The sequence below is a fragment of the Haemorhous mexicanus genome, chromosome 8 (genome assembly GCF_027477595.1).
Source record: "Haemorhous mexicanus isolate bHaeMex1 chromosome 8, bHaeMex1.pri, whole genome shotgun sequence".
Taxonomy (NCBI): Eukaryota; Metazoa; Chordata; class Aves; order Passeriformes; family Fringillidae; genus Haemorhous; species Haemorhous mexicanus.
Genome location: NC_082348.1, coordinates 25,050,759 through 25,076,511, shown reverse-complemented (window position 1 = coordinate 25,076,511; position 25,753 = coordinate 25,050,759). Strand labels below are relative to the sequence as shown.

At 38.3% G+C, this 25,753-nt stretch overlaps 1 protein-coding gene across 6 annotated transcripts in view; it reads right to left on the bottom strand.

Annotated features, from left to right (window-relative positions):
- The window catches only part of PARD3B (par-3 family cell polarity regulator beta), a 388,514-nt gene that overhangs the window by 222,639 nt on the left and 140,122 nt on the right, over nucleotides 1–25,753 (bottom strand). For 5 of the 6 annotated variants that reach the window (XM_059853260.1, XM_059853261.1, XM_059853257.1 and 2 more), the window contains exon 5: nucleotides 8,321–8,412. The exons of the other annotated variant lie outside the window; for it this stretch is intronic. In XM_059853260.1, coding sequence (XP_059709243.1) covers nucleotides 8,321–8,412 — 92 coding nt within the window. The remainder of the gene's footprint in view (nucleotides 1–8,320; nucleotides 8,413–25,753) is intronic. 6 annotated transcript variants of the gene reach the window in all.

Here is a 25,753-nt window from a genome sequence, read left to right as displayed (position 1 = left end):
TTTAATTAGGGAACAGAGTGAGTTTTGGGGAGCTTTTTTTTTTGTAAACTGCTCTTCCAAAAGTGCTGGCACTGTAATGAATTTATGTTCTCTAGATATTAAATGGAAAGACCCTGAATAACAAGCCACCACTGACAGATTTACATGTTACTGTATTTATAAAACAGACACCATCAACAGGCATTTGTGGGTTTTTCTTTCCTGTACTCACCCGCTTCATTAATCAAATGGGGAAATCCTGACAAAATCTTCCTGTAAGATTTTTTAAATACATTTTTTTTCTGGTGAAGCTGGTTAGAAAAGCTAATCAGTGTGGTTACCAAAAACCTCAACAATGCATGCATAGGAAATTACCTCCTCTTTCAGTTCCATCTTTTACTTCCTCCAATTCTCTTAACACACAAAGAAAGATAATTAAAGGGCTACTTTTACTTCTTTTGAACTTCTACAAAATCAAAACACATAAGTAAATTAAGCAGCCAAGCCCTTTAGATTCAGAAAATAATCAGAAGTAGTGAATGGGCTTTCATTTGTACAGGGAAAATTTAAGTAAGTTACAGCTGTCCCCAAATAACCCTGTGTGCTCTAGGGAGGAGTTGTCTTCCTAAGAACTGCAAGAAAGAGGAGGAATTTTTTTGAGGGCTATCACGACAGACAGGTGAGCTGTCATATTAAATCAGTGCAGTTACAGTTACAAGTAGGCTGAAAGCCAAAGAAAACATACAAACTTATTTTTAAACTGAACATGAAATCTACACACTAAGAAAAATAGGCTTCTTTGTGAAAACAAATAGCCCTCATGCACATTATATACTACTTTAAAAATTTTTGGTACATCCTAAAACTTACAGAAGTTCTAGAGCACTAAACGTTCAGAATAAGATTAATATAATTAAATAAAAATATAATTTTAATTAAAAATCCATGACTAAATAGGCTTCTCCTTCTCAAACAAATGGGTCTCTTAGTTACATCCGAGAAGAAAACAGCGTTTCACACCAACTTTCATGGACCTTTGAGGACATGTTATTTTTATATTATACCTATGAAAGCAAGACAGTTGAAAAATTTTAAAACCACAACATCTGGGATGTGATTTGGTTTTTTTAATTTGTTTAAGAACTTCCAAGATTAGAGATTCAGACACATTTGGTATCATTCACTTGTTCTGTCCCTCTTCAGGCAGGTTTAATCTGCCCACAAGGACAGCACTGTACTATTTCATGCTGGCTTAGAGTTTATACTGTACTGGAGAAAGTATTCAGGAACAGGGCATGGCTGAGCAAGACTCTAAATAGGATGAGCTCTAAGAATACCAATAAACTCCAAAGGCACATGGGAGACACAGGTGATAGGACTCTTCAGCTCAACAGGTTAAAAAAATGAAAGAAAGATGTAGGAGAAAGCAGAATTGCTGTCTTAGAGGCTGACAGCTGTTGCAATAAAAAAACGTAATTTACAGATTTTTTTTTCAATATTCAACACATTTTAAAAACAAACACCTAAATAGGAAAATTAATTCCAGAAGTTAGTTACCTACTCGTGACCTATTGCCCTTTGAAATCTCCCCTACAGATCTTAAATGCCTTTTGCAGGAAAAGAAAACACAAGTCTGGCCCACCAAATCAGTATAAAAGATCTGGAGTAAAATCTCTAGCTGGGGATGAGAGGCTGGGAGCATCTGGGAGCGACGCACACAGGGTGCCTAAGTAAGCTGAGTATCTCCTGCTTGTTCTTCAAGGAGCAGACAGAACTCCTACCTCAGGAAATCTTGAAGAATCCAGCCTCTGTGCAATACATACAGATACATTCTTACAGGACTCAAAAAGACTGAACTTAAAAAAGCCTTTATGTTGGTGAAATTTCCTGAAGTGCAAGGTTCACCCCAACCAGAAACACAGCACTCAGGCTTCTTCCAATGCACGCTGGCACCTCCCTTCCCCTTGCTGCACTGAAGGTACCTCAGGTCTCAGGGCAGCACACCTGTCCAGCACAACCTGATCCAAGAAGCTATACTATTGATTTTTAACCTGAAGAGGCTGTCATCATTTACTATTTAAATTCTTCTTTGTTTGACATTATTGATTTTTGACAGATTCTTTACTGTCTATCACATTTGTCAACAAGGCTTGCCATGCATATTAGTAAAAATGCTGATAAGTACTGTTCAGCAAAGAGATAGAGAACATGTACACATGAGTAGTGAGCATGCACAGCATTGGCAACATGGAAAGGAAAATTTAAAAGCAGTGCTTCACATCAGTGGTCATATTAAGCTACGAATTGATCTGATCCTCAGAATTGCAGTGTCCTGGCTGTGGAATACCATAGCTCCCTCTCCTGAAACCTGTATTAAGAATCAGCAGTTTCTGAGTTACTCAATAGGAAAAGATCTATTAGCTGAAAGCTTCTCTGCAGACAACCCAAGATCACTGAAGAACCCATCCCAACACTGAGCACACAGATGCTTAAAAGGGAGCCCTCTCCAGAAAGAAACGTTACATGCTGCTGCAGCAAGACTGAGTTCACTGAGGTGCTTTGACCTTCCCCAGCTACAAATGCTTGGTAGAATTGCTCCTGGAGAATGCAGTAGGCAGAGCCTAAAGCAGATTAATTGTTTTGCAGCACAGTGAAGACAGTATCCCAGAAAAGCTGCTTACTGCATGGGTTACTGGGCAAAACTTGTCATCATGTGTATGTCACAAGAACCTTCTGCTTGAGTAAACAAAGTATTTACCATTCCAGTGGCATTTTCCTTAGCAATTTTAGTCATATTCAACACTTTCTCAAGCGTTTTTAAGAAAAGGTACAGATTAGTAAGATGCCATATCTAAAAAAAAAAATCTTTTAGTGCAGAATGTCAATGTTTCCCTTGCAAACAGAAAAGCATGGCTGATACTCTGAACATGCTATGTGGTGTTTTTATTGACCACAGCCAAGTAAAAGGCAAATTAAATGTCAGTCAGATGTAGAGAGCTCACAGATGCAGTTATTAAGCTGTATCTCCTTGCTTGTTCTTCACTTGTACTTCCAGTTCCATGCCTCTTCCTCCAATGCTGCCATTCCAGAAGAGAGAGCATTCATCACAAAAAGGTGTTGACGTTTGGTAGAGAGCAAAGGCCTACAGGGCATGTCAAAATCCTACAGGAATTTTAAAGAGGAAGCATGCACAGGTTTATCCAAATAAAGAGCCTGATGACTCTGCCATGCACTTTTTTCACATACTAAACCAGTACAGGTACTGATGATAATAATGTATTTGTCCCCATTCATCCAGAAAAGGCTTCCAGAGTAGTCAACTAAACTAAGCCTGTCACACTTCCCACCCACCCCTTTTCCACGTTTCCTTCCCTCTTTCCAACTAGGTGCTCAAACCTTTGATTAAAATGTTGTGAAAGTCCTGAAGAAGGTGCTGGAACTCAAGATGTTATGTAGTGAGAACACACTCAAATGATGAAAATCGGAACAATATCAAATAGGCTAGAAAGCACCCTACAAGGAGGAGAAAAAGCAACTCAGTGTGCAGGCAAGGCTAAGTTTTCCAGGGAGAGTTAAGGAAACTGGTCAATCTTTTGTAAGAGACAGGAATACAGAAGCTGCTCCATTCCACACAACACTAAACAAACTATCCACAAAGTTCAAATATTTACTATGAAATAATGTTACAATCCTCCAGTTTTAGGTTTGAAGAGGAAACAAATGACCTTCTCCTAACTAAAAATGCATTAATCTAGTTATTCCAGACGTTTTTTCCACACTAACATTAGTTAGTTCTCATAAGATTAACACTGAAGTTTTAGAGAGAAATCAGACAGCCTGCAAGCACTGGAGCTTTGTCTTTTTTTCTTTAAATCAAATGGTTCCAATTCTCTTTTGTTAGACTAATGAAAGACACAGTAGGTTAAAAATAGGAAAACACAGAGAAGGAAAAATGCTTCAGCCACACTTTAATTATGTATCTACAGTGCTTAAACCAAGGAACTGACCCTGACCTCTGCTAAAAAGAAGTGGGAAGACAGCAAAAGCGAACATAATGAAAACACATAATGAATTATCTATGCATAAATTACCCTCTGCGTTCCAACTAATCCACTGCTATTAAGCTAAACATCCAAGCAGCTCTGTGTTTACTGTTCCTTAACACAGTAATTTTTACTGACAAAAGCAAGCTTTTCAAAACCAGTACTCCCATGTACAGTGTGCTAAGGAACTCAGGGCTTAAAGCTGTGACAAGTATCTACCTGATCATCTATAAAGACTCTGCTCTTACTATGAAAATCTTTCAGACCTAGTATAGAACATGAAGAAAGGCACAGAGAAATACAAAATTTTATACACTGATGACACTAGCTTGGCTTCCTTTATCCTAAACATCATCTTTACTTGAAAATCAAGAACAAAAAAAGCCACCTTCAGAATTTACAAGAGGATTGTAATTATTTAATCTATTAAAAAACATTGCAATGACCCAATGCTTTAAATCTATCTTATAGTAAAGTTCAACTCTCAAAATGTCAAATCAAAATATTCAGACTCCCAAGGGATACAGTCCTGAAAAGTTTCCCAGTACTTGTGCAGTGAAATGTTTTAAGAGAATCCAGGCAAAGGGACTTCCCATTAGCTTCTAAGAAGAGGAGCCAAACCCCCTCCATACTGACACTCCATATGCAATTGATTTTCCCTACTTAAATCAGCAAACTGTCTTTCTTCAAATCAAACAGTTTTCCAGCTTGAGTGAGGAATGCAAAACAATCCAAATCTGGATCTTAAAGTTCAACTGACTAGGCTTCTCAATCATGAAATATTAATCACAGCACTCTCTCTGCTTCCCTCTGAAATGCCCATTATTGGCTGCAGTTAGAAAGGGACCCTGACCTCAGACAGGTTGCTGCTCTGATGAGAAGGCTCAGATCATTTTCTCAGGTGACAAGCTGCTATTTTGCTCAAGCATTACAGGCCTTAAAGCTTACCAAATCCAGTGACAGGAAGGAAAGCAGGAAAGAAGCAGAGCCAGTAGTAGTTTCCTTTCTTCCATAGCCCTTTGTCCACAGCATGGAGTAACTCACAATCATGCTGAAATATTGCCTTTATTAACATCTCTTGATGTGGCTAATTTAAATGAAGGGTTAATGACCTGGTGGTCCCTCATGGCCCTAATGACTTTAAAATTCAACAAGAAAAATACCTGAACAAATCAGAGGTTCGAGTAACACCTTTTTTCAGAGAGGAGACAAATTAGATATTAAGATGCTTTTTTATGGCTTGCAAAAAAATAGGCTTAGTATTTAATATCATTTTATTAATAAAACCTTCCTTCGATCAAATAAAGATAATTGAGACAGACAGATGGTCTCTAGTGACTCATTATTTCCCTTTATAAACTTTCTACTCCTAATGAAAACACTTTTCGAAAAACAGTTTAAATAACTTGACTCACAAGAAAAGCCAAACAAAAATCAAATTATTACTATAAATTTTAAATTCTTTGACTTTTGGAATTCCTGTGAATTTCACAGAACTATGAACTAACTTTGCTTTACAAAACACTGCATTCACAACTTCTCTCATGTTCACTGAAAAAAGTAGAATATTTTACAAATACTCCAATATAATTCACCATTTTGATGAAAAAATCCTCATAGTACCCATCTCAATTCTTGCAGGTAAAACAGTGTTTGTAAAAATCTCCTCAGGACACAGCAACCACAAACAAGGCATATTCTGGTAAAATTACCCTACTGTGACTATGAAAAACTGTTCCTTTCTCTCCATTTTGTTTAGATTTTTATTTGCTTCGTTGGTTTTGGCCAATATTTTTCAGAGAATGCAATCTCAATCAAGATCAAGACAATCTCAAAAAAAAGAACAAACTATTACTAATGCAAAAAGAAAGCTTTCCCTCTTCTCCCTATCTGTTCAACATTTGATTGATATTCTGGCATCAATCAAGTGGGTCCCAATCTATATTTTTTATCACTTCTTCTTCCACGTTCCTATGTCATGACAGCTTGCAGAATTCAGCAAAAATTGTAAGAGATCTACAGAAACCTAAGCTTATTCTTGTCTGGTCTGTGACATGCCAGAGTAGACCTGGCCACTTCAGAAATCTGAATACCTCTGAAAAGTATCACAATGGGTTCTGTCATTGTCAATCTTTCCAAAAGCCACCAAATTATGAAGCAAACAAGTATCATAACCTCCTTCTGAAGAATCCCAAATGCAAGCAACGAATTGTCCAACTCGATAAACAATAACATGCTCTCAGAAAATTCCTAAGAGGACTTAGATAGCCTAAAACACCCCAGTAAAGGCATAAGGAAAACAGTAAATATGAACAGAGCGTGCACAGAGCTTGATTAATCCCCATTACAAATTAACGGATCAAGAGACAAATGAGTGCATATATTTGGTGATGCATAATAATTACCTCAGGTGAAACAAGCTGTAGAAGTCTTTAGCAACATTCCATGAACAGAAAATATGCATTAGTGACTGAACTAAGTTCTATACCTGCATGATGAACACTAATCAGCAGACGTGTAACTTCGAGGCCCGGCAGGTGCAGGGAAAGCTGGAAAAGCACTCCAGTTCCTTTTCATTAGGAGACCATTCTAAAAATATGCATCAGTATTGGCAGGCAGGAGAAGGAATTACAAAATGGCATAGGAACTGGGTGACAAGGAGGCCTTCAAGAGGGAGCAAAAAACCCAGAGATTGAGCTGAAAAACACAACTGTATCAAGGTAATAAAATTGCCCATGAAACTCCTGAAATTATGACTTAAAGAACGACTGAGAAATTAATTCCCTTAAAAAGAAAAGACAAATTTTTGTCTTGAAATGCTGTGGAAGGAAAGGTGATCCTTCTCCACAAATCCCGGCATGGCCCAGACCACCAGCAATGTTCAAGTCCCTGATCTTGCTAACTTCCCCACAGGCATGGGGTACATATTCATGCCTCTTTCACAGACCCCATGTAGGTAAAATGGGAATATTAAGACTTGTTTTTTTTCCTCAGATGTTTGCAAGGATAAATGCTCTAAGATTAAGGCATGCAGATACTGTTTATTTCATGAGTTTTATCTTATACTGTTTTGACAAACAACTATAAGGTGCAGAATTATAGCAAATGCCTATCTGCCATCATTAAAATTGAAACAGATTAATTTCACATTTTAGCTGTCATGTAGAGATTTGTCATGTAACACTTAATTTATTTATAAAATGTGCTATATATCTCAAGAGTTCTGCAACAAACATAAGATAATGGACAAAGTACTGAATTCCTCTACCTACTCAGAAAGGTGACTTTAGCACAACCTGAATCACCAGTCAAAACTGAAATTTAGGCTTATGATGAGATAGAAAACCAGCAGCATGAAAACACTCCAACACTACCGAGGATCTGACCAACTTACTCTCTGAAACTATGGCACCCTGGCTTTATAACTTGATGTAACAAATGCTATCTACAAAACCATTATTTTTTCAATTTCATTTCAGCCATTTAGAATTTTCCCTTTGATTTCAGGAGTAATAAACATTGTTACTCATTACTGAGCCTCTTGAGAAGACCTAAGTTCCTCTCCTCTTGTTTTCGCTATGCAGCTCTCAAGTTTTCACTGGTTTCCAATGGAGATTATATAGTTACCTAAGTGTTGTTCAGAATTTAGACTGCTTAAAATAAAAGTTATTTCCTAAAATGTCAATGGGACCATGACCACATTCAGATACAACAGCACAGACCAGCTCTAGTTTGTTTTAACTGCAGAGAAGAAAATTATTTACTCCACCTGGCTTCTTTAGTGAAGGAATGCACAGGGAAATATTGCAAATATTAGCAATGGTTAACACTGTGTATAAACACAGATACAAAATCTACTACAGGATATAGCAAAGTAATAACCTTACCACTCAATACTGGAGGTGGCACTTAAAACAAAGGAGATAATTTTAGGATTATACGGTTCAGTTAAATAGTTATTAATTGAGATGGATGATTACAAACATCCTGTATCTTAAGACATGAAACACTTGCAGGACTGAATAGAAACCAAAACCCAGATTTCCCCCTTACCCTTATACTACAAACAGCACAAAAAAATCCTTCATATTCCTCAACCAGGGTAAGAGATTGTCATGCTCAAAGATGTGCTCTGGTATGTGAATCAAATGAAATTTTAGGGTGGGAAAGGCAGGAGGAGGAAGAGATCATGGTGATGATAAGCACAGTGCAGAACCAGAGGTGCAGCTGCAATGAGAAGTCAGTCTTGCATCAATTGACAAACCACACTTGAGCCAGCACCAGACAGAGGTTCCTACCTGCTAGGGAGCCGGGCCCTCTGAGCCAACAGCAGTTCTGTGGGTCCAGTGAGGTTCATCTCCCCATCCTGAAAGGATGCCTGGGAAGCACCCTGTTGAGAGATTTCAAAGGGCATATTGAAACTATGTACATCATAATGCATTTAGAACAATGCTGTGTTTGTGGTTTTAAGTCTCTATTTGGAAGAGAAAGTCAGTCTTAAAATTACATTATCTCGCTGACAGTGAGGACTAGAAGACCCATTCTGAATGGATCACCTGTGACACAGCATTTGGAGAAACAGGAGGATATCTAAAGTACTGCTCCTCATGCCAGTCCCACCACCCCTCCACTGGAGAAGCTTAATGTTGTAAAGTTGTACTGCTTTACCCTCTTCTCTGCCTATCTAACCTGAATGCCATTCTCTCCCACTCTGAGCCACCTCCTTTCTCCCAAGAGATGACACAGACCTTGAGCAAACCCAACAGCTTTTTTTTTTTTTTTTTTTTTCCCACTCTATCTCTTGGCAGTGTTTATCTGGCAGAGACATTTTCAGAGTAGCTTCCCAGAAAAAGAAATTATGCAGCTATTTGGACAATTAGACACAAAAATACAGTGCATACAGAATCCAGACACCAATGCTAAAGCTCTTGAAAACTGTTATTTAACTTTCTTCTTGTGATCCTTGTGCTTAATGTTTGCATTTTTTTCACACTGGGAGAGGGAAACAGTTACCAATGAGATAAGACCACTGTCAGCAGGTGATGTATTAGCTTTAACATACTGTACTTCATCCCAACCCTTATGGAAATAATGTAAACAGAGCAAAATCCGTAACAAAGACCTTTTTTGGAGAGGTCACTTCTGTCAACTCTGCAACAGGAATAGCGCTGGAAGACATAAATCTTCAGCTGTCAACACACTAAGAGAATTCAATTCAGAGCCTGATCTTAACTAGATAAAGGCTAAAGTTAATCATTACTTTTTTGTTGTTGCTGCAGTGGTACAGTTTTCCAGTGTATACACTTGCCATATTAAGTTGTCTCAAGGCAAAAGGTAGCAATGCTATAAATTAATTTCAAAGAACAGAGCCAACTAGACAGGAAATTTAACTTTTATTGAAAGTTCTACACTGGTTATTAGAAGTTTCAGCCTCTCTCAAAATATGAGGTTCTAAAGTTTTGGTGTTTCCAGTCCCTCAAAGATTTGTAGAACTTATTTTTAGTTTACAAGTATCAAGAGAGTTGGGGGCAAGTGTGGGTTGCCTTGCACTTTAAAATCATGAGCAGCCTTGCAAGCAAACCCTTGAGATATAAACCAAACTGGACCCTTTTTGGTTCACATGGTGCTTTTGAACCCATAATACTGGTAGTGCTGCTCTTTGTGCATTAATTGGAGCAGAAGCCAATGGACTTGGCTTCAACTGCAAGACCAATATAGTTCACTCAAAGTGAACTTCTGTCACTAATAAAGAACCACTTTAAAAAGCTGTGTATTGAGTATGTGCCATCTCTTCCAATCACTTCTCACAGTGGAACCACATGTCAAGGAACAATTCTTGTTATATGAAGTATATTCCATACTAATCTCATAAACCAAGAGCTCGACCTCAAGCAGTGCACTACCAACAGAAATCAGACACACAGCCTTCCTATGTTAAAACTCCATCTTGACAAAAGCTTTAAAAAAAAGGCTTGGTAGCAGCAGATGTTGGAAGCAGACAAACCCTTTAACAATAATGCTCTCAACAAAGCTAACCTCTGTTAGCCTGCCACTGAAAACACTGGTGCTACAAAGGCTCTTCTTTATGGAAAGTTAAATATAGTCACGCCATGAGCAGATTCAGGGTTGATTAACCAGACCCTTTTCTCCCAGACACTGGCTGCAACACAGTACATGACAGAGAACATGCTACTCATGCCTCAGAACTGTTTTGCCATCTGAAACCTCCCTTGCAGTCTACACAAGCAACATAAACCATGCTACTTCTCTGTTTCTGGGCTTTTGGTTACTGCCGGTTTTGCCGTGCTGAGATTACATCCACGCTTGTCCCCTATCTCCCACTTGTTAGGAAACAGATTTCCCAGCAATGATAAACACAGAGGTTCAGAACACAATCTTGTTTCTGTTCACAGATTTTTTGACCAAAAAGAAAATTTTTTAATAACAAGTATAATCTCACACTTCAATTTGCTGTGCGGCACAGCACAACATTGCTAAGAGCACAGTTACACTCCAAGACAAGCAAGAGGTCCTTACAGAAAGATGGCAACAAACAGCTTTCCTTTCTGCTAAAGGCCAGACAGAAAGTATCTTGAAGCTTGATAAGAGGATTGTTGCAGATACTAGAGGTATCAAACCTTTGGAAGAGATCTTCAAAAACAGATTTATAAACATGTCTCATATATTTCAAGGCATGATCATTCCAGTGCCAGAAAATAATGGGGTAACCTTGTGAGGCACCTGACAGTCATACACATCCACATTTTAATTTTTCCACAAGATAAAACTTCCGTGAGGAATTACAGGATGAAATCTGGAGTCCATAACACTTACAGCTTGAATTTATTGTTTCTTTTATTTATGGGGCTTTTTTGGGTTGGTGTGTTTGTTTGTTTATTGTGGTGTGGGGGCTCTACTTGTTTAAATTTAAGGGTAACAGCTTCTAAAGGAAAGTTATCCTCTCCTAACTGGAGACAAGTGTGCTGAAGGATTTCAGAAAAAGCTCAGTGTCAGAGGCCCTGTCCTGCATACCACTGCCTGTTTAGATTTGCAGGAGTATAGTGCTCCCACATATCACAGATTATCACATGCTCAAGTCAATAAACACAAAGCCAGATATATTTGAAGGCTTAACTGATCAAGGAAACATGAATCATAACACTGACATTCTAAGTGAGCTCTCTGAGAATGACATTAGGGCTCCAGTCACGTAACAATCACTATAAATGGACAAATTCCTTTCATACATGAGCATTACATTAGAGGCACAGTAAATTTAAACAGATCATCTCCTGACAAACAAGCAGTATAATAGCAAACCAACAATGCACAATTAAAGACACTGTCAAAAGACAATGTTCCAATACACACAAAAATGCTCAATTTCTTCTTCAATTAATAAAGATTGATTGTCAGTTTCTCAATAGTAGCAGAATTAAGGACTGACTGACTAACAAACCTTGACTCAAATTCAGCTGACACTGTAACAGATTTACAGTGACAGAACTGCAGTATTCACTTAGGACATGGGAATAAAATGCAAAATGGTGTGGTAAAAACAAAAGCCAAGGAAGCATATGCATCTAAGAACAGTGGAAGTTTTTAGATTTATTTACATACAGATAATTTGAATTAAGCAATTCTTCTTAGTGCTACTAAAAGCATGTTCTTCAAATTAGGGGTAAGCAGAAGAGAGTGACTCTGTTAAATAGCCCTCTGCAAACAACTGCAACCCAAATGCTAGGAAGAGTCTTGTATTCATTTTGTGACAGCTCTCAAGTTAGGTAAACATGGACATGAAGCAGCAGGAGTGACAGAGTAGGTAGCAGCAGTGACATTTTCTACTTTGTGAACATCCACTCTTCTCATTTCAACAGTCAGCATGGGCATATGTTAGCCCCAGCAATAAACATGATGAGTCAGTTATAGTCTTATTGAGCTTAGGGAGTATGACCAAGTCTGCAGTCTTTTTCTTTCATTTTTGAAAAGGCTTGTTTCATAAAACCCACAAAATATTGGAGGAGAAAAGCAATAGTGGCACTTTTGGACAGAGACATAAAAGTAGCCATTTTTTTGCTAGAAAAAGAGACAGAGAGAGACAGAACTGACTGAAAATGGTCAAACCAATCATTTATATTAAAAAGGTTGCAGCCCTGAGCAGCCAACACAGCAGTAGCCTCGACATCCAGGCTGCCCACAAGCTGCCACTGCTCTTTTTCCTCATTGTCATGGCAACCCAAAAAGTCTGGATTTTGGTATCTCCAACTGCACTACTTTGTTACCATTTGTTACCTAAACTCTAGCTAGAGGGTAGTTTTGAATTCCATTTTAACTAAACCCAAATCTTTTGTTGAGGTTCTTCTGCAGCTGAAGTTTGCACATTCACGCAAGAACAGACTATACCACCTAGCTCAGCAAGAAAACTTCAGAAATATTCACAGGCCACCAGTGGCTATAGAAAGGCCCTAAATCACCTCAAGTCTGTCTGGTAGGCTCAGAACACAATTCATTCTTAGGACAAGTAAGTTTTTGGGTAGCATAAAATTGCCAATACATTCTTTTTAGGAAAGCTGTGTAGCAAAAACCATCCTATCTTTGAGAAAAGCTTATTATACAAGAGCCAACATGATAAAAACCCCAAAATACATAAATTTAGAGAAAAAGGACTCTAAATAAAGAACTGGAGAAAATACTGAGTGCAGGATACTCTTAAGAGTATAAAATGGTCATCAAACACTAGCAATAAACTTGAAGGAAATGAGTAAGATCTATTAATAGAAGAAATAAACACATCTGCTCAAATTAGGACTCAAACAGTCTGGTATACCCAAAGGAAAGTATCTTTATCTGAGACTTTCTTCTAATGACAAAGTTGAAAGTGAAAATGTATGTCTGAAGATCCAGTTTCCAGCACTGTATTCCCTGAGGGCATCAACTCTTTAAAACCAAGGAAAAGTATCCAAATCAAAGAGCAGAAGGTCATGGGGCAGGGTGGCAGGCTGCAGAGCTCCCTCTCCCTACCTGGCCAACAGCAAACCTTCTTCCAAGAAGGTTCAGTAAGAGTTCAGATCCCACCAACACAAACAGTGAGATGGAAGGAAACCTGGGGGTGAAAGGGACGCTTAGTTTACAAATGCAGGAAATGTCTCATCTACTGCTCTCACAACAGACAATTTTAATTACTGTATTTAAAAATTGAACATTTTTAGCAACACTTTCAGGATCATGTGAGCATTTCTGACAGCCAGAATGAGTTTTAAAAGCCATAGCACTATATTTAGCTTTAAAAATCAACACTTTCATAAATATTCCCAAACCAATTAGCCTGTGTTATAAAGTTGTTTACCTTTACCTAGAACAACAAATGCAGTACCTGACATAGCATACAGAAGGCCACATAACTCATGGGACACAGACAGAAAGGCCCTTTGTTGTTCTGGAGCAATATAATCAAGCACAGGTTAAAATATGGTAACCCTCTCTGAACCAAAGTTTGACATATCTTATCTTGCTGTAATGCCCAGCAGTAACATTCTATGCTGTTTTCAAGTTCTGGCCAACTGTACATAACTTTTTAAGTCCAAAGGGCTTCTCTGTCACTCACTTGGTCTGTTAGGACAAAATTTAAGTTGTGTGTTCTTGAAATGGCTCAGAAACTTCGTTCAACCACAATAACCACTGCCCTTCATTATGATACTTGCCAGCCTCAGTTTGCAAAAAGAAGAATGCAGCACACCACAAGCTTCCAAAATATTCCAGATTGAAAATCAGTATCTCTCCTCTTCCATTTAGCCTCAAATTCACAACAGGCCTAATTGAAGATGTGGAACTAAAACCCTTCACAGAGAAAACTTTTTTTTTTATCTTTAGAGTCAGATTATCCCTAGGCAAGGGAACAATCTGGCAAGGGAAATACATACCATAACTTCCAGTAAGTAGAAACCTGTACTATAACTGCAGCAGTAACACCTCTGTGTAGGAAAAAACTTTTGTAACTGAGGAATCTTGGTTTGGACTGGGACAGAATTAATTTTCTTCCTAGTACCTGGCACAGTACTGTGTCTGGGATTTAGTAAGAGAACGATGTCGATAAACTACTGATATTTTGGTTGTGGAGTGTGGAGGAGTGCTAGCCCTAAGTCAAGGAATTGGCAGTTTCCCATGCTCTGCCAGAGAGGGGGTGCACCAGAAGCCATGAGGGAGCACAGCTGGGACAGCTGAAGGGATGGATACTCCACAGCCTAGAACATCGTGGCCAGGATATAAACTGGGGGGAGCTGGCTGGGAGAGGCCAACCACTGCTCAGTGATCAGGCTGCACATCAGTCAGGGGGAGGTGAGCAATTGTGTGGGCATCACTTGTGGTTTTGGCTGTTGTTCACTCATTCAAGGATTGGGTATGAAGTTGGTGTCAACATCTGCATTTCATTTGCTCAGCTAATCTTTCATTACCAAGATAACAGACTAACTTCCAATCTTCCAGTCCACACAGCTTTCCATAATGCCCAAAACTGCTTTCTAAAAGGTATGCAAGAATGGTTTAGTATTGCAAAGGCATGCATAACAATGCCTCAAAAAATTCCAGATTAATTTTTTAATTTAACATAGCCTTCCCTTTTTTCCTCCTAAATAAGCATAATAAAATATAATTCACACTATATTGCTAAAATCAATACAACAAGGGTGGAAACCAATGCAAAGGAGTCTAACAAAATGCTGCTAAACTGAAGGAAAAGTATTAATGTTTGTTACTGTGTATTTCTTATTTTTACAGTGGTCTGCTTGATTGAAATCACTGTGCCATAGAACGTGGGAAGTATTTCTAAACAGCTTACAATACTTCCATTTCACTTACTGATTAAACTACATCATCCTCTCAACTATTCAGAATGAAATTAATTTGAAATGGATAATTGATGCAATTGTGCCGTATCTACAAATGCAATTAATCACTTGCTAAAGATGATTTTTAGGCAGCCAACTATTATGAAAATAAGAATCACACAGCCTCTTTCAATCTTGTCAATTGAAACGTATTCAACTGGACTGGTAAAAGATATTTTTCAACATAAGAATAGCTGTATGTCTTCAGATATTTTTAATAACATCCAAGTGGATTCATGTTTAATTAGCAGAGCACAAAGAAAAGCCATAATATAGTACGGCTTTTAGCAATTACATGACAGTTTCAGGAACCACAACAGCAATATTTTCCCCCTCAACTACCAATGGATTTCTTGCATATTGTAGTGAGTTGTGATCTTGGCATTTAAAAGGCTATTTTAAACCAAGGGTATAAATGGACACTCTCCTGAGAATCAGTCTGGAGTAAGAAATTATTCCCCCAAATTGTTTGTAACAACTCTCTGCTGAGGGTCATCATTACAGCTGGACTGCACTGGTGGATTGCACACTCTGTTCACTGCAAACACTGAGCTGCCTGAAATCCCAGTCCCCAGCATGTCCAAGTACTCTGGCTGAGCTGGCACTGCAGCAGGTTTGGAGCACCTGTATCACATGTGTAGTCCAAGGCAGTGCTCTGAATCTGTTGTAAACGTGGGACAGGAACATCATGCACACACAGACACACATTTTCAAAGTTATTGCTTCTGCTTTAGCTCAGTGGTCCACAACTTCAGTCAGAATAACAAGAGCACAACTTCTCAGTAGCACACAGGATATGCTGAGCCATGACACCAGGGAAGGTGCCAGAAATACATGGGTGGCCTTTTATTTATAAAGAATATTTAGCAGTGGTATCAACAGTGCAAGGCACCAAAGAAGCAGGTGTTTCCATGCTAAAACTTGTGATTTTTTTACTTCTGTATCATCCACTTGGAGACAAAAAAATATATTTTTAAAAAGTGAACAAACTTTGGACATCTGAGTTACTATCTAAATTATTTGTAAGCAATTATTTCCATGGCAACAAGCATCATTTAAAAGTATACTATCATTAGCTCCACAAATGAATACTAGCCCCTTATTTTGGTTGGAAACCGCCAGTGGGCAATTAATATTGCAAAACAACAGGAAAGAAATTAATGTTTCTACAAGAAAATCTACCAAATTTTCTCAGACCAAGAGAATACCAGCATGACCTCTCCTGGCTTGACTCATTGCTTGAAGCCTCCCCAGATCTTTAATTGATAAAACATTTTACAAGAGATTTGCAAACTACAAAGCTGCATTTTGACTAATTTCTTCTTCGTTTAGAGAGAATCCACTTGTATTCCTTTTTTAAAGTAAAGAAAAAAATCTCTTAACCCATTATGCATTACATCAGGATAACTTCCTCATAAAAGTAGTATTTAGAGGACATCAAAATCTTATCTAGACAGTATTGTTATGATGCCACATCCCTACTTCTCCACAGATCAAATCTGAATTTTATTCCCACCACATAAAGATACTAATTCTGAGCACTTTAAAAAAATCCCACAAACCTAATGCATAATAAAGAAAACTTTACATATGTAATTGCACTACTGAAAACTTTCCGCTTTCATTACAACAATGTGCCCTCAATATTATCTGAAAGGCTTCTAAAAAATGGGTATTACCTAAGAGTTCAATGTACAAGTGATACTTGAACCTTGCATCTCTGTTCCTTGCAATAAATTCCATAATGAGTTCACCTATTTTTCATCAAAATTAAATTACACGTCTTCACCACCACCAATGACCGTGGGGGTTTCCAAAATTTAAAAATCAAATCCATTTTCAAAGTTAAAGTGGATTTTCATTAAAGACTGCACTTGATACTTTGCTGGTATGAATGGCACGTATAATGAGATGCCTTAAACACGCTAGGTTGGTCAGCAGGAATCCATAGATCCATTAACTCTGTAACAGCAAGGATAACCACATGGTTACCAGCAGCCTACCAAGTGCTGCTCACAGCCTGCGAGAGCCAATGATAAGATTTGACTTGGATCAGACATTTGTACTCATTGCTTTGGAACAGCAACATCAGTAAGAAGCTGCAAAGGCATAAGAATGCTTTTTCTCTTACTTCAGCAGCTGCAGCAATATTCAAGCCAAGAAGGCAGTCACCTCAGTAACCAGCACGAGAGGAAACTATGAAAAACACTGCCCCATCTTCTCAGACAAGCCTTCTTGGAACATCCTACTCATTGGGGACAGCCTGGCCTAGTCCCTGTGCCAGCAATCCCTGGGTCACACCCCCAAAGACTACTACAACCCTCTTCTCCCAAAAGACAGAGCTGTGCCACGGAATGACAGGCCTGGCTGGGGCAATGCTCTGCTCCTGCTGATCTGCATTTGCCCTGTGCATTATGTATTGTTATTACAGGGTATTATGTTAAGTCTTCCTCAGTGTGCAATGTATGTTAGTAATTGCTAGTTACGTTACTTCTATTCCTCATATGGGATTATCACAGTGGAGCAACAGCACTGATTAATCAATTAGCATGGATTCATTAGAGATGAACGATAGGGCAATGTAATTGTGTTTACTGAACAATGGATGACAGTGTGCTTAAAGCCCAGGATTCTAATAATGACATATACATAACATCATGAATATTTAGAGCACCTTCACCGCAAAGCTTGAGAGACAACAATCAGGATGTGATTCTGTGTGCAAGGAAAGCTGGAGCCTGAAGATTGCATAGATGGGAGAGCCACAAGACAGATGGCACAGAGAGATGACTGTTTTTTTAGCTTTGACTAGATCTTTGTAGAACAGCTACAGCATTTCCTGTACTCCAGAATGCACAGGCACATCTGCACAATACAGTGGCCAACAGTATAATCAGTCAAAGCCCCAGGTGTCTCAGAAACATTAACCAAGCCATATTAAGCATAAAAACATGAAAAAACTGGCAGAGCCCACTCTGTGAAATAAACAGAAGCATACAAGGGTAACTTAAAACTTTTTCTCCAGATGTCAGAAGTGTACATCCCTTATTGTGGGTCCTTATCAATGGCTGAACACTAAGCTTACAACAGCCAATAAGAACATGAACACCAAACTCTCAGACACATCTCTCAATACATAGTGAGTCACTATATATTAGTGACCTTTAGGTACTAATGCAATAGTCACAGACCCTTCTTCTGTCTGATGGTGGCATACAGACTCACCAGCAATTCACATGGATACCAAGAAGTGAGACATGAGAATTATTAATTTCTTGAAAATATGGTGCAAAGAAGAGATATTGAAATATAGCTTTTGCTGCACTCTGCCTGAAAGGAAAAACACTAAAAAGAAAGGTAAAATGCTACAGGGGAAATACTTTGCTAAAAAGTTAAAGTAGAAAACATGTTCTCTATTATACTCCAGGAAATCGGAAATCTTCACCTAAGTCCAATACCTGGGTCCAATGAGAGAGTCAAACTACAGCATGACAAGGACCTGAATGCTCTCAGAGATCACTCATCCAGGATTTTCCCAAGATGCTTCCACACTGTCCCAGGGAACCACATCTGTGATTAGCATAGAGCTCCCTCAGCTGGGATCACAGCCCTTGAATACAAGGTACTAAGAATTACTTTGCCTGTTTAGATCAAAGGCACTTTCATTCCTGCAGGGAGGTAAGTATTCCTCCCTAACTCTGTGGGCTGAAATTTTATTTACTTTGCTGAAGTTTAACATATTGACTTTGCTAAAGTTTAACATATTGAGTTAATTTAAAACTTATCAGTTTCCTCCATTCTAAGGAACTTACTGAATCAGTGACTAACAGTATATTGTCCAGCAGACATCTTTATATTTAACCATTTGTTCCATATGCTTAGAGATGTTAAAGTCTCAAAAGAAACTTCTGAGTTACATACACATATAAAAATATAACTCTGTCTGTGTGTGTGTGAGTGTACATATGTGAATGATAAAGTTGCAGATGAAGTTCTTCCAAAAATCTAAACTGGTCACAAAGATAATGTGGAGGTCTCCCAGTATATCTCAGTACAGGAAGGAATAATCTTTAAAAATGCTCTCCTTGGCTCTGGGCATTCTACAAGCCAAATTACCCATCTTCATTCTCAACAAAACCTCTTCAACACTGCGGCAAGGAAAATAAATGTTGGCCTAAGGCAAATAGAACACAAATTTGTCTTGCCAGGCCTGTATTTGACAGGCAAGCCCTAGACTAGACATACTCCTAATTTCTCTGTTGCCACACTTTAAACCAAATTTTAAAAAATAATTTTTCAGAGAAAAAACAAGCCATCTACTCTGAAGACTTTTGTGAGAGAGCATGAGGACATCTTAACCTACAGAGCACCAAACAAGTAAATAAGGGTTAAAATGCTGTCTGAATCTCTTCAAAGAATTGAGTTGCTTGCATCCAAATGGGAGAAAACACGCTGTCCTACATAAACCCCTTGATCTCAATCCCAATTCTCAATGGAAATTAAAGCAACTCTGTAGCATTTTAATTTTGCTGCACTGTACACAAAACCTTGTTTTAGGATCTGAAAGTACAGGCACAGTGTTATCCTGAATTTATGAGTGAAAATTATTAATAAACCTGAGTTGACTCTAGTGAGCCAAGACATTACTATCACTGGCTTATCTTAAACCTAGCAGGCAATTTAGACTAGAGACAGATCACCTGAGAGCATATTGTTATTTCCAGTAAATCCTTACGAAGCATAGTGATATTTTCAACCTCTCCTAGGGTTTTTAAAAGTCATCATAAAAAACCTTTCATAAAATGATCTGGTTCCATGTTAATTATTAACTACATATTGAAATAACAGCACTGGCTAGTAAATAACTTGACAGCATTAAAAACTGCAGTGTAAAAAGACAAGATTTATCACACAACTGAAAGGAAGCTGGGTGAAGTAAATATCTTCAGCCAAGATATATCAGCATATTTGCTGGGAATAAAATAGAACAGCAATTATAAAACCTTACAGATTAATTAAGCTCAGGACATTTTAATGAGCACAGTTGCATCCACTAATCAGATTATGATGGAGACTCTCACAACCACATTTTTTTTTAATTATTTGAAGAGAATAAGCAAACAAAATCCCACGGGTAACTTCAATTTCACACTACAAAGTTATTATCACCAGAAAGAGCTTTTTTAAGTTTACAGGTGGACTTAATTGTACTATAGTTGTTGACTAATAGCACCATCTCCAATTGCAAGAACAAAGGTCAGAGAAGACATTTTTGTAGCTTAGGTGAGCACAACAGGTGATGTGGACAAATGAGTAACTGTACAAAAGACAGAGAGCAGCAGGAGATACCAACTGTCCTATTTCTTGCATGTGCTCCTGGACAAACACACTGTTTCAATTCAATGCCTGTTTCCTTGCTTTTGAAAAAAACACAGGGAAGGTGTACCCACAGAAGTATTAGTAATAAGAAGGCCTTGGAGTAAAATCCCCAATTTTTGTTTATTGCTATTTTAAAATTTAAAAAAAATATTTCCTAGAAACAAAATGTCACAGAGACATATTTAGAACACAAGTGTTTGCCACAAAGTAGAAGGAAATAGCTATAGCCTGTCTCCTTGCATGCCTTTGTGAAGCTCTACCATTTCCTAACCCCTCCATACAAGATGCTCAAGCTGGTTTCAGATACACAGAGAAACTACACTGAGACTTGTTCCCAGTTCCTCAGAACTTGGAAACTGGAAACTATGGCACCAAATAGCAGAATAAATCAAGTCTGGCTACCTGAGAGGGCCAAGGTCAGTTAAGACAAAGTGAGGAAGGTGACAGATGCACAAGTGACAAGGTTCAGTACATCTCAGTTCTTTAGGAGGCTTCTCAGCTAAGACACGTGAAGCCAGATTGATTTAAACATGAGTATTTCCTACACTTACAGTTCCCTTAATTTTAAGAAATGTGTTGACAGAAAATCTGAGTGGCCTGAAAAGTTAACAAAGTTTTTATACATGTGAATGATTTAAACTTTAAAACTTCAGTACAATATGCTTAGACACAAAGCACAATACAGTTTTATATACCAGCAAAATATTTCAAGTAATATTATTTATGAAGAAATTCAATGTTACTTATCCAGGTCAGATAGCAATTAAGAATACTTCACAACCAGAAACGCAGGGAGACTGGCAGCATGCTGGGTATAAGGGTGTGGGTTCTGGTTTATAGATTTTTTTATTTGTCTCACTCCTACTATCTATGCCAAGTTCATCAAAATTTACTATTTAGAAAACAAATTTAAAAGCATTTTGTACAGTCGAATTTCTTCTGCTATCACATAGAAAAGCAAAGCTTTTTTTCGGAAGATTTTATAATTGCATTATAATAACCCAAAGCACTGTAAGCTACAAGAGTTTGCTTGCATCTTTCTTATATTGATCTGCATATTTAGTGGCTCCACATCACTGTAATGCATTCTGGGTACTCAAAAGTAAAGACATTACCTTTTCTTCTAAAAAGAAAAGGTAGAAAGGAATAGCTTCAATGAGTTACTTTGTGAAGGAAAGAACAAGGTAGACTTCCTAAAGAAAAGCCTCTCATTCAGAGATGAACTTTACCAAATTCAAAAGCAACTGAAGGAAGCATTCACTGCTTTCTTCTGAAAATGAGCTTAATAGTACAGGAGCTGATACATCCTGCAGGCAAGAGCAATACATCTTAGACAAAAGTTGCCCCCAGTAGAAAAGAAGATCATGGAGGGAATGGCATTTTTTCAAGTGTCTGTGCATAATCTCATGCAGGGCTTTAGATTTCAACAAAAAAAAAAACCACTGCGAATTAGGTTTAATATTTTAATAGAAACTACTGGATACATGAAACAAAACACTGAAATAACGGGGTAATACTGATCTGTGTTGCAAAACTGATGTACTGCTGCATTTTAAGCTACTGAGAGCTTCTGCAATTTACATTCACTCCTGTACAATGGTAATGAAGTGATCAAGCCTGGAGATCACAAACACAAGGGCCTGGGGAGCTGAACTCCAGCTCAGAAACGAGTCTGCACAGTTTCCTCAAGCGTGAACTGACTACAGCACAGTGTTGTGAGCACATAAGGAGTCCAGGTTCTAAGAGGACAGAGATAAGGCTTTCTATTTCCTGTGCTCTCCCAGCAAATAACCCTTTCCTGTTTAAATGGCTACAAATTCCAATAGAGACAAGTTCAGTCACTGAATGTTCACCCCAACCAGAACACTTACAGGTATAATTACACTTGATCTGGACTAAAAATCACTTTATTTCCTTTGTGCAAGTATCCCCATGGCTGTATCCAATACCAACAGCTGCAAGTACCATCAAGTCAGGAAAACAAATGGAGGGATTGAGGGAGTTGAGAGCAAACTGAAATAAAGTTTGAACAGTACATTTTGGTTTATTTTTTTTCCTTAAGTCTGAACTGTCTTACACACTGGCAACAATCAAATAGGAACTGTTTAGCATACAAAAGAAAATATTATTTCTGTTGTTATGGCTATTTGGACATCTGATAGCCTCAGGCAACCCAAAGGGGCCCCAACAACAACAACAGCTCAGCTTAAAAGACAAAGGGCAGATACCTTTGAAGTGAGAGATGACAAAGAAACAGCAGTAGACCTTGAAGTTTGGCCTGACAGAAAGAACCTGAACAGTTCAGAGTAAATAAATTCTATTCATCCTCACAATTCTCTTGAAGGCAAAACAGGCACAATGATGCTGAATGCCAGAAAACCTAAGGGCAAAATGCTCTCCCCACAAACCCCTCCTGTATGGAAACAGGAAAGACAACCAGCATTTCAGGGGAGACTAGCAAACAGCACTGGGGAATGATTCTTGAAATTGTTAATATTTTGTGACCTAGCTTTTATTTTATTGTCTGGTAAATACGAGTGATAGGAAACCTCTGTCAAAGAAAACCTTAGCCCTGTATAGTAAGAGGATCCTTTGATTCTTTGGCATCCAGGCTGAACAGGCATAAAAGATTTTAGATAAGAGTGTGCAAAGACTACTGCTCATGACCGTGCTCAAACTAGTGGAAAAGACAAGACTCCATTTCCAGCTCTGCAAGCGGATAGACTTTTAGAGACTTACAAAACAATCCAGGACACAGGTAAGGTACAGTTTAGAATATAAATGCTGCATTCTAGAAGCAAGTAATTTCAAAGTGGAAGCTCACAGTTTTATCTCCCAGATCTGTACCTGTATCCTGCACTGGTGATGATACTGAATGGCACAGGAAAAACTAAATGGCAACTACCTGTTGTCTTAGCTAGCACGAGTTCTAACATCATTATAGTGCAAGGATTTCATATCACCAGAGCTTCATACCTCCTCAATGTTTCTCACAGGCAGCTCCTCTAAGCACTGCCTGTTCCTGGTCCTTGCAGCAGCCATCTGACTCCAGATCCCACCAATCCACTCTTTCATACCACTGTTCTTATTGGATACAGGTGGGGCCTGTTAAGATCAGGCCTGCTTCTAATCTTTAGTAATTGGTCCAGCTGCAACTCATTGGGGGATAAGATTCCCTTCTATACCACCTTCATTTACCCACACTGTATCCCCCTACAACCCTTCTGCTGGGAAAGGGGAATACAAGCCACTCCTGCAGAGGCAAGACTGTGGTGTTGGGAAGGACCTCTCCCTGACCCTTTGGAGAAACCATGCTTGTTTGGGCAATTGCTGCTTCTCACCAGTGAGGAGAGGTGCATTCATGTGGATAAAAGGCTTCCATAGGGATGTTACACATTACACCATTTCAAAGCTGGTCTAGGGACAAAGACTTGTCATTCCCCTTTAAATCAAAGATTAATAGTAACTGTGCACCCAAGACTTATAACAGTAAGTGTGTATTTGCTACTGGCATTTTTTTATTTTATTGCTGCAGACAATGACTTCAATTTGTGGTCAACAGACCTCTAAATTCCTTGGCTACTTTTAGAACATCATAAAAAGAAACTGTGAAGATCTAGCATAAGATATGTCTTCACTGGAAAGTTTTTGGGAGCCAAAAAACCAAAACCAGTGAAGTTATAAGTCATATTTCAGATTATAAATTGGTTGGCATTTCTGACATGGACAAAGACAATTACTTTTTTGAGTGGGTATTTTTAGTGAAGGAACAGAAAATTCCTGGCTTTTGTTTTGCAGAGATAAAACTGAAATGTACTAAGGACTACTGATGTTTTTTCTCCTGGATTCACTTCTGATTTATTTATAGGAGGGCTTTCTACCTTCACCTGCAAATGTCACAACTGAGCTTGTGACTTTTATATAGTTTCTTGGTTTAATAACTATGGTAGGTACAGCACATGTTCTGTCTCTGCCCCTCTCAAAAAATAAACAAAACCTAATCACATCTAAAAACTAGTTTATATCTCACTGTTCATAGGAAATAGAAAGAGTTGGGCACAGATAACCTAATTTTCACCTGTTTCTGCTTACTCCATACTCACTAACTCAATTTAGATTGATCTGCTAATGTTTGCAGACTTACTACAGTGGCACAAGGGTACTACAGCCATTCAGCTTATTCTTAAAAAAGACAAACCAAGACGAAATGTTGTTCATACTCCTTTTAAATTTTATTTTAGCTCTTTGTTTATCACTTCACTTCAAAGCGCTTCCAATATGAGGCACAGTTTCAGTATGACAACTTTGTAAAATTAAAATAGAAAAAAATGTGCCAGCATCAATCTGCTTTACATTGGAAAGCACAACAGCCTTGAGACAGAAATGACGACTTGTGAGAATAAGCTATAATGAACCCAGAAGTGCTATCTGTAGTAGGAAAAATATATTAGACTGGAGGCTGAACACTTCTGAAACAATTTGTCTTCCTCAATAGGAGTCTCCTATTCCCCACTTGCAGTGTACAGCCAAGTCTGACTCCAAAAGCAAAGAAAAATTATCAATATGAATCCCCACAATTCTGTTGGCTAACATTTCTTATTTGACTTGGAGCTACTTAAAGTCCAAATTAAAAAAAAAAAACAATACAGCCCAGAATAAAGCCGAGTCTGCAAGGGACAACCCCCACCTGTGACCTGTCAGTGGCTGGGCAGGAAGGCAGGAAACCACCCTGGCAGCAGGAACCCCACAGGGCCATCCCACCAGCCCAGGGACAGGCACCCACCTAGGGCACAGGTGTAAAAATACTGTATAAAAACTTCTCTAGCCCCTTCTGTCTCTGCTCCCCCAAACCTTCTTGGTAGGAACATAAGGACTTACAATAAAGAATTTTGCATTTTTTCCACAAGGAGCAAAACACTTCGATTCTAGGTGTTCTCACCACTATACAGCTGACCACCTCAGTCACCAACATTTTCAGGATGCCTTCTGTAGAATATTCTTCCATTAGATATGCAACATTACTGAATTCAATCTCTCAGATAAAAATCACAAAACATCCAAGGTGACTCATACTTCTCATGAAAGAAGTGCAGATACATTTATACATCAGTCACACTGATCTCATAGCTGGTATTTGTGCCACAGAATTTTCACCAATACCATTAATTAAAAATACCCACAGCTTTGCAGAAGCACACAGCAATATGTGATACCTAGGCAGCTGTGGTGATGCTACAGAGATCTGAGGAAAATGGTCCTATGTTCTTTTAAAACAAATACACAGTTAAGACTATACTCCTTGGCTGAAAAGAATACCACTAAAACTTCTGAGCAACAAACACATCTGTCTGTAAGAACTGCAATATTTCACAGCCTTGACTGATGTATTTATTTATTACCCATATTTTGGCTATGCCTTTTAAAATCAAATTGAAGGGGATATCATTCTAGCTGCTGATAAAGAGATTT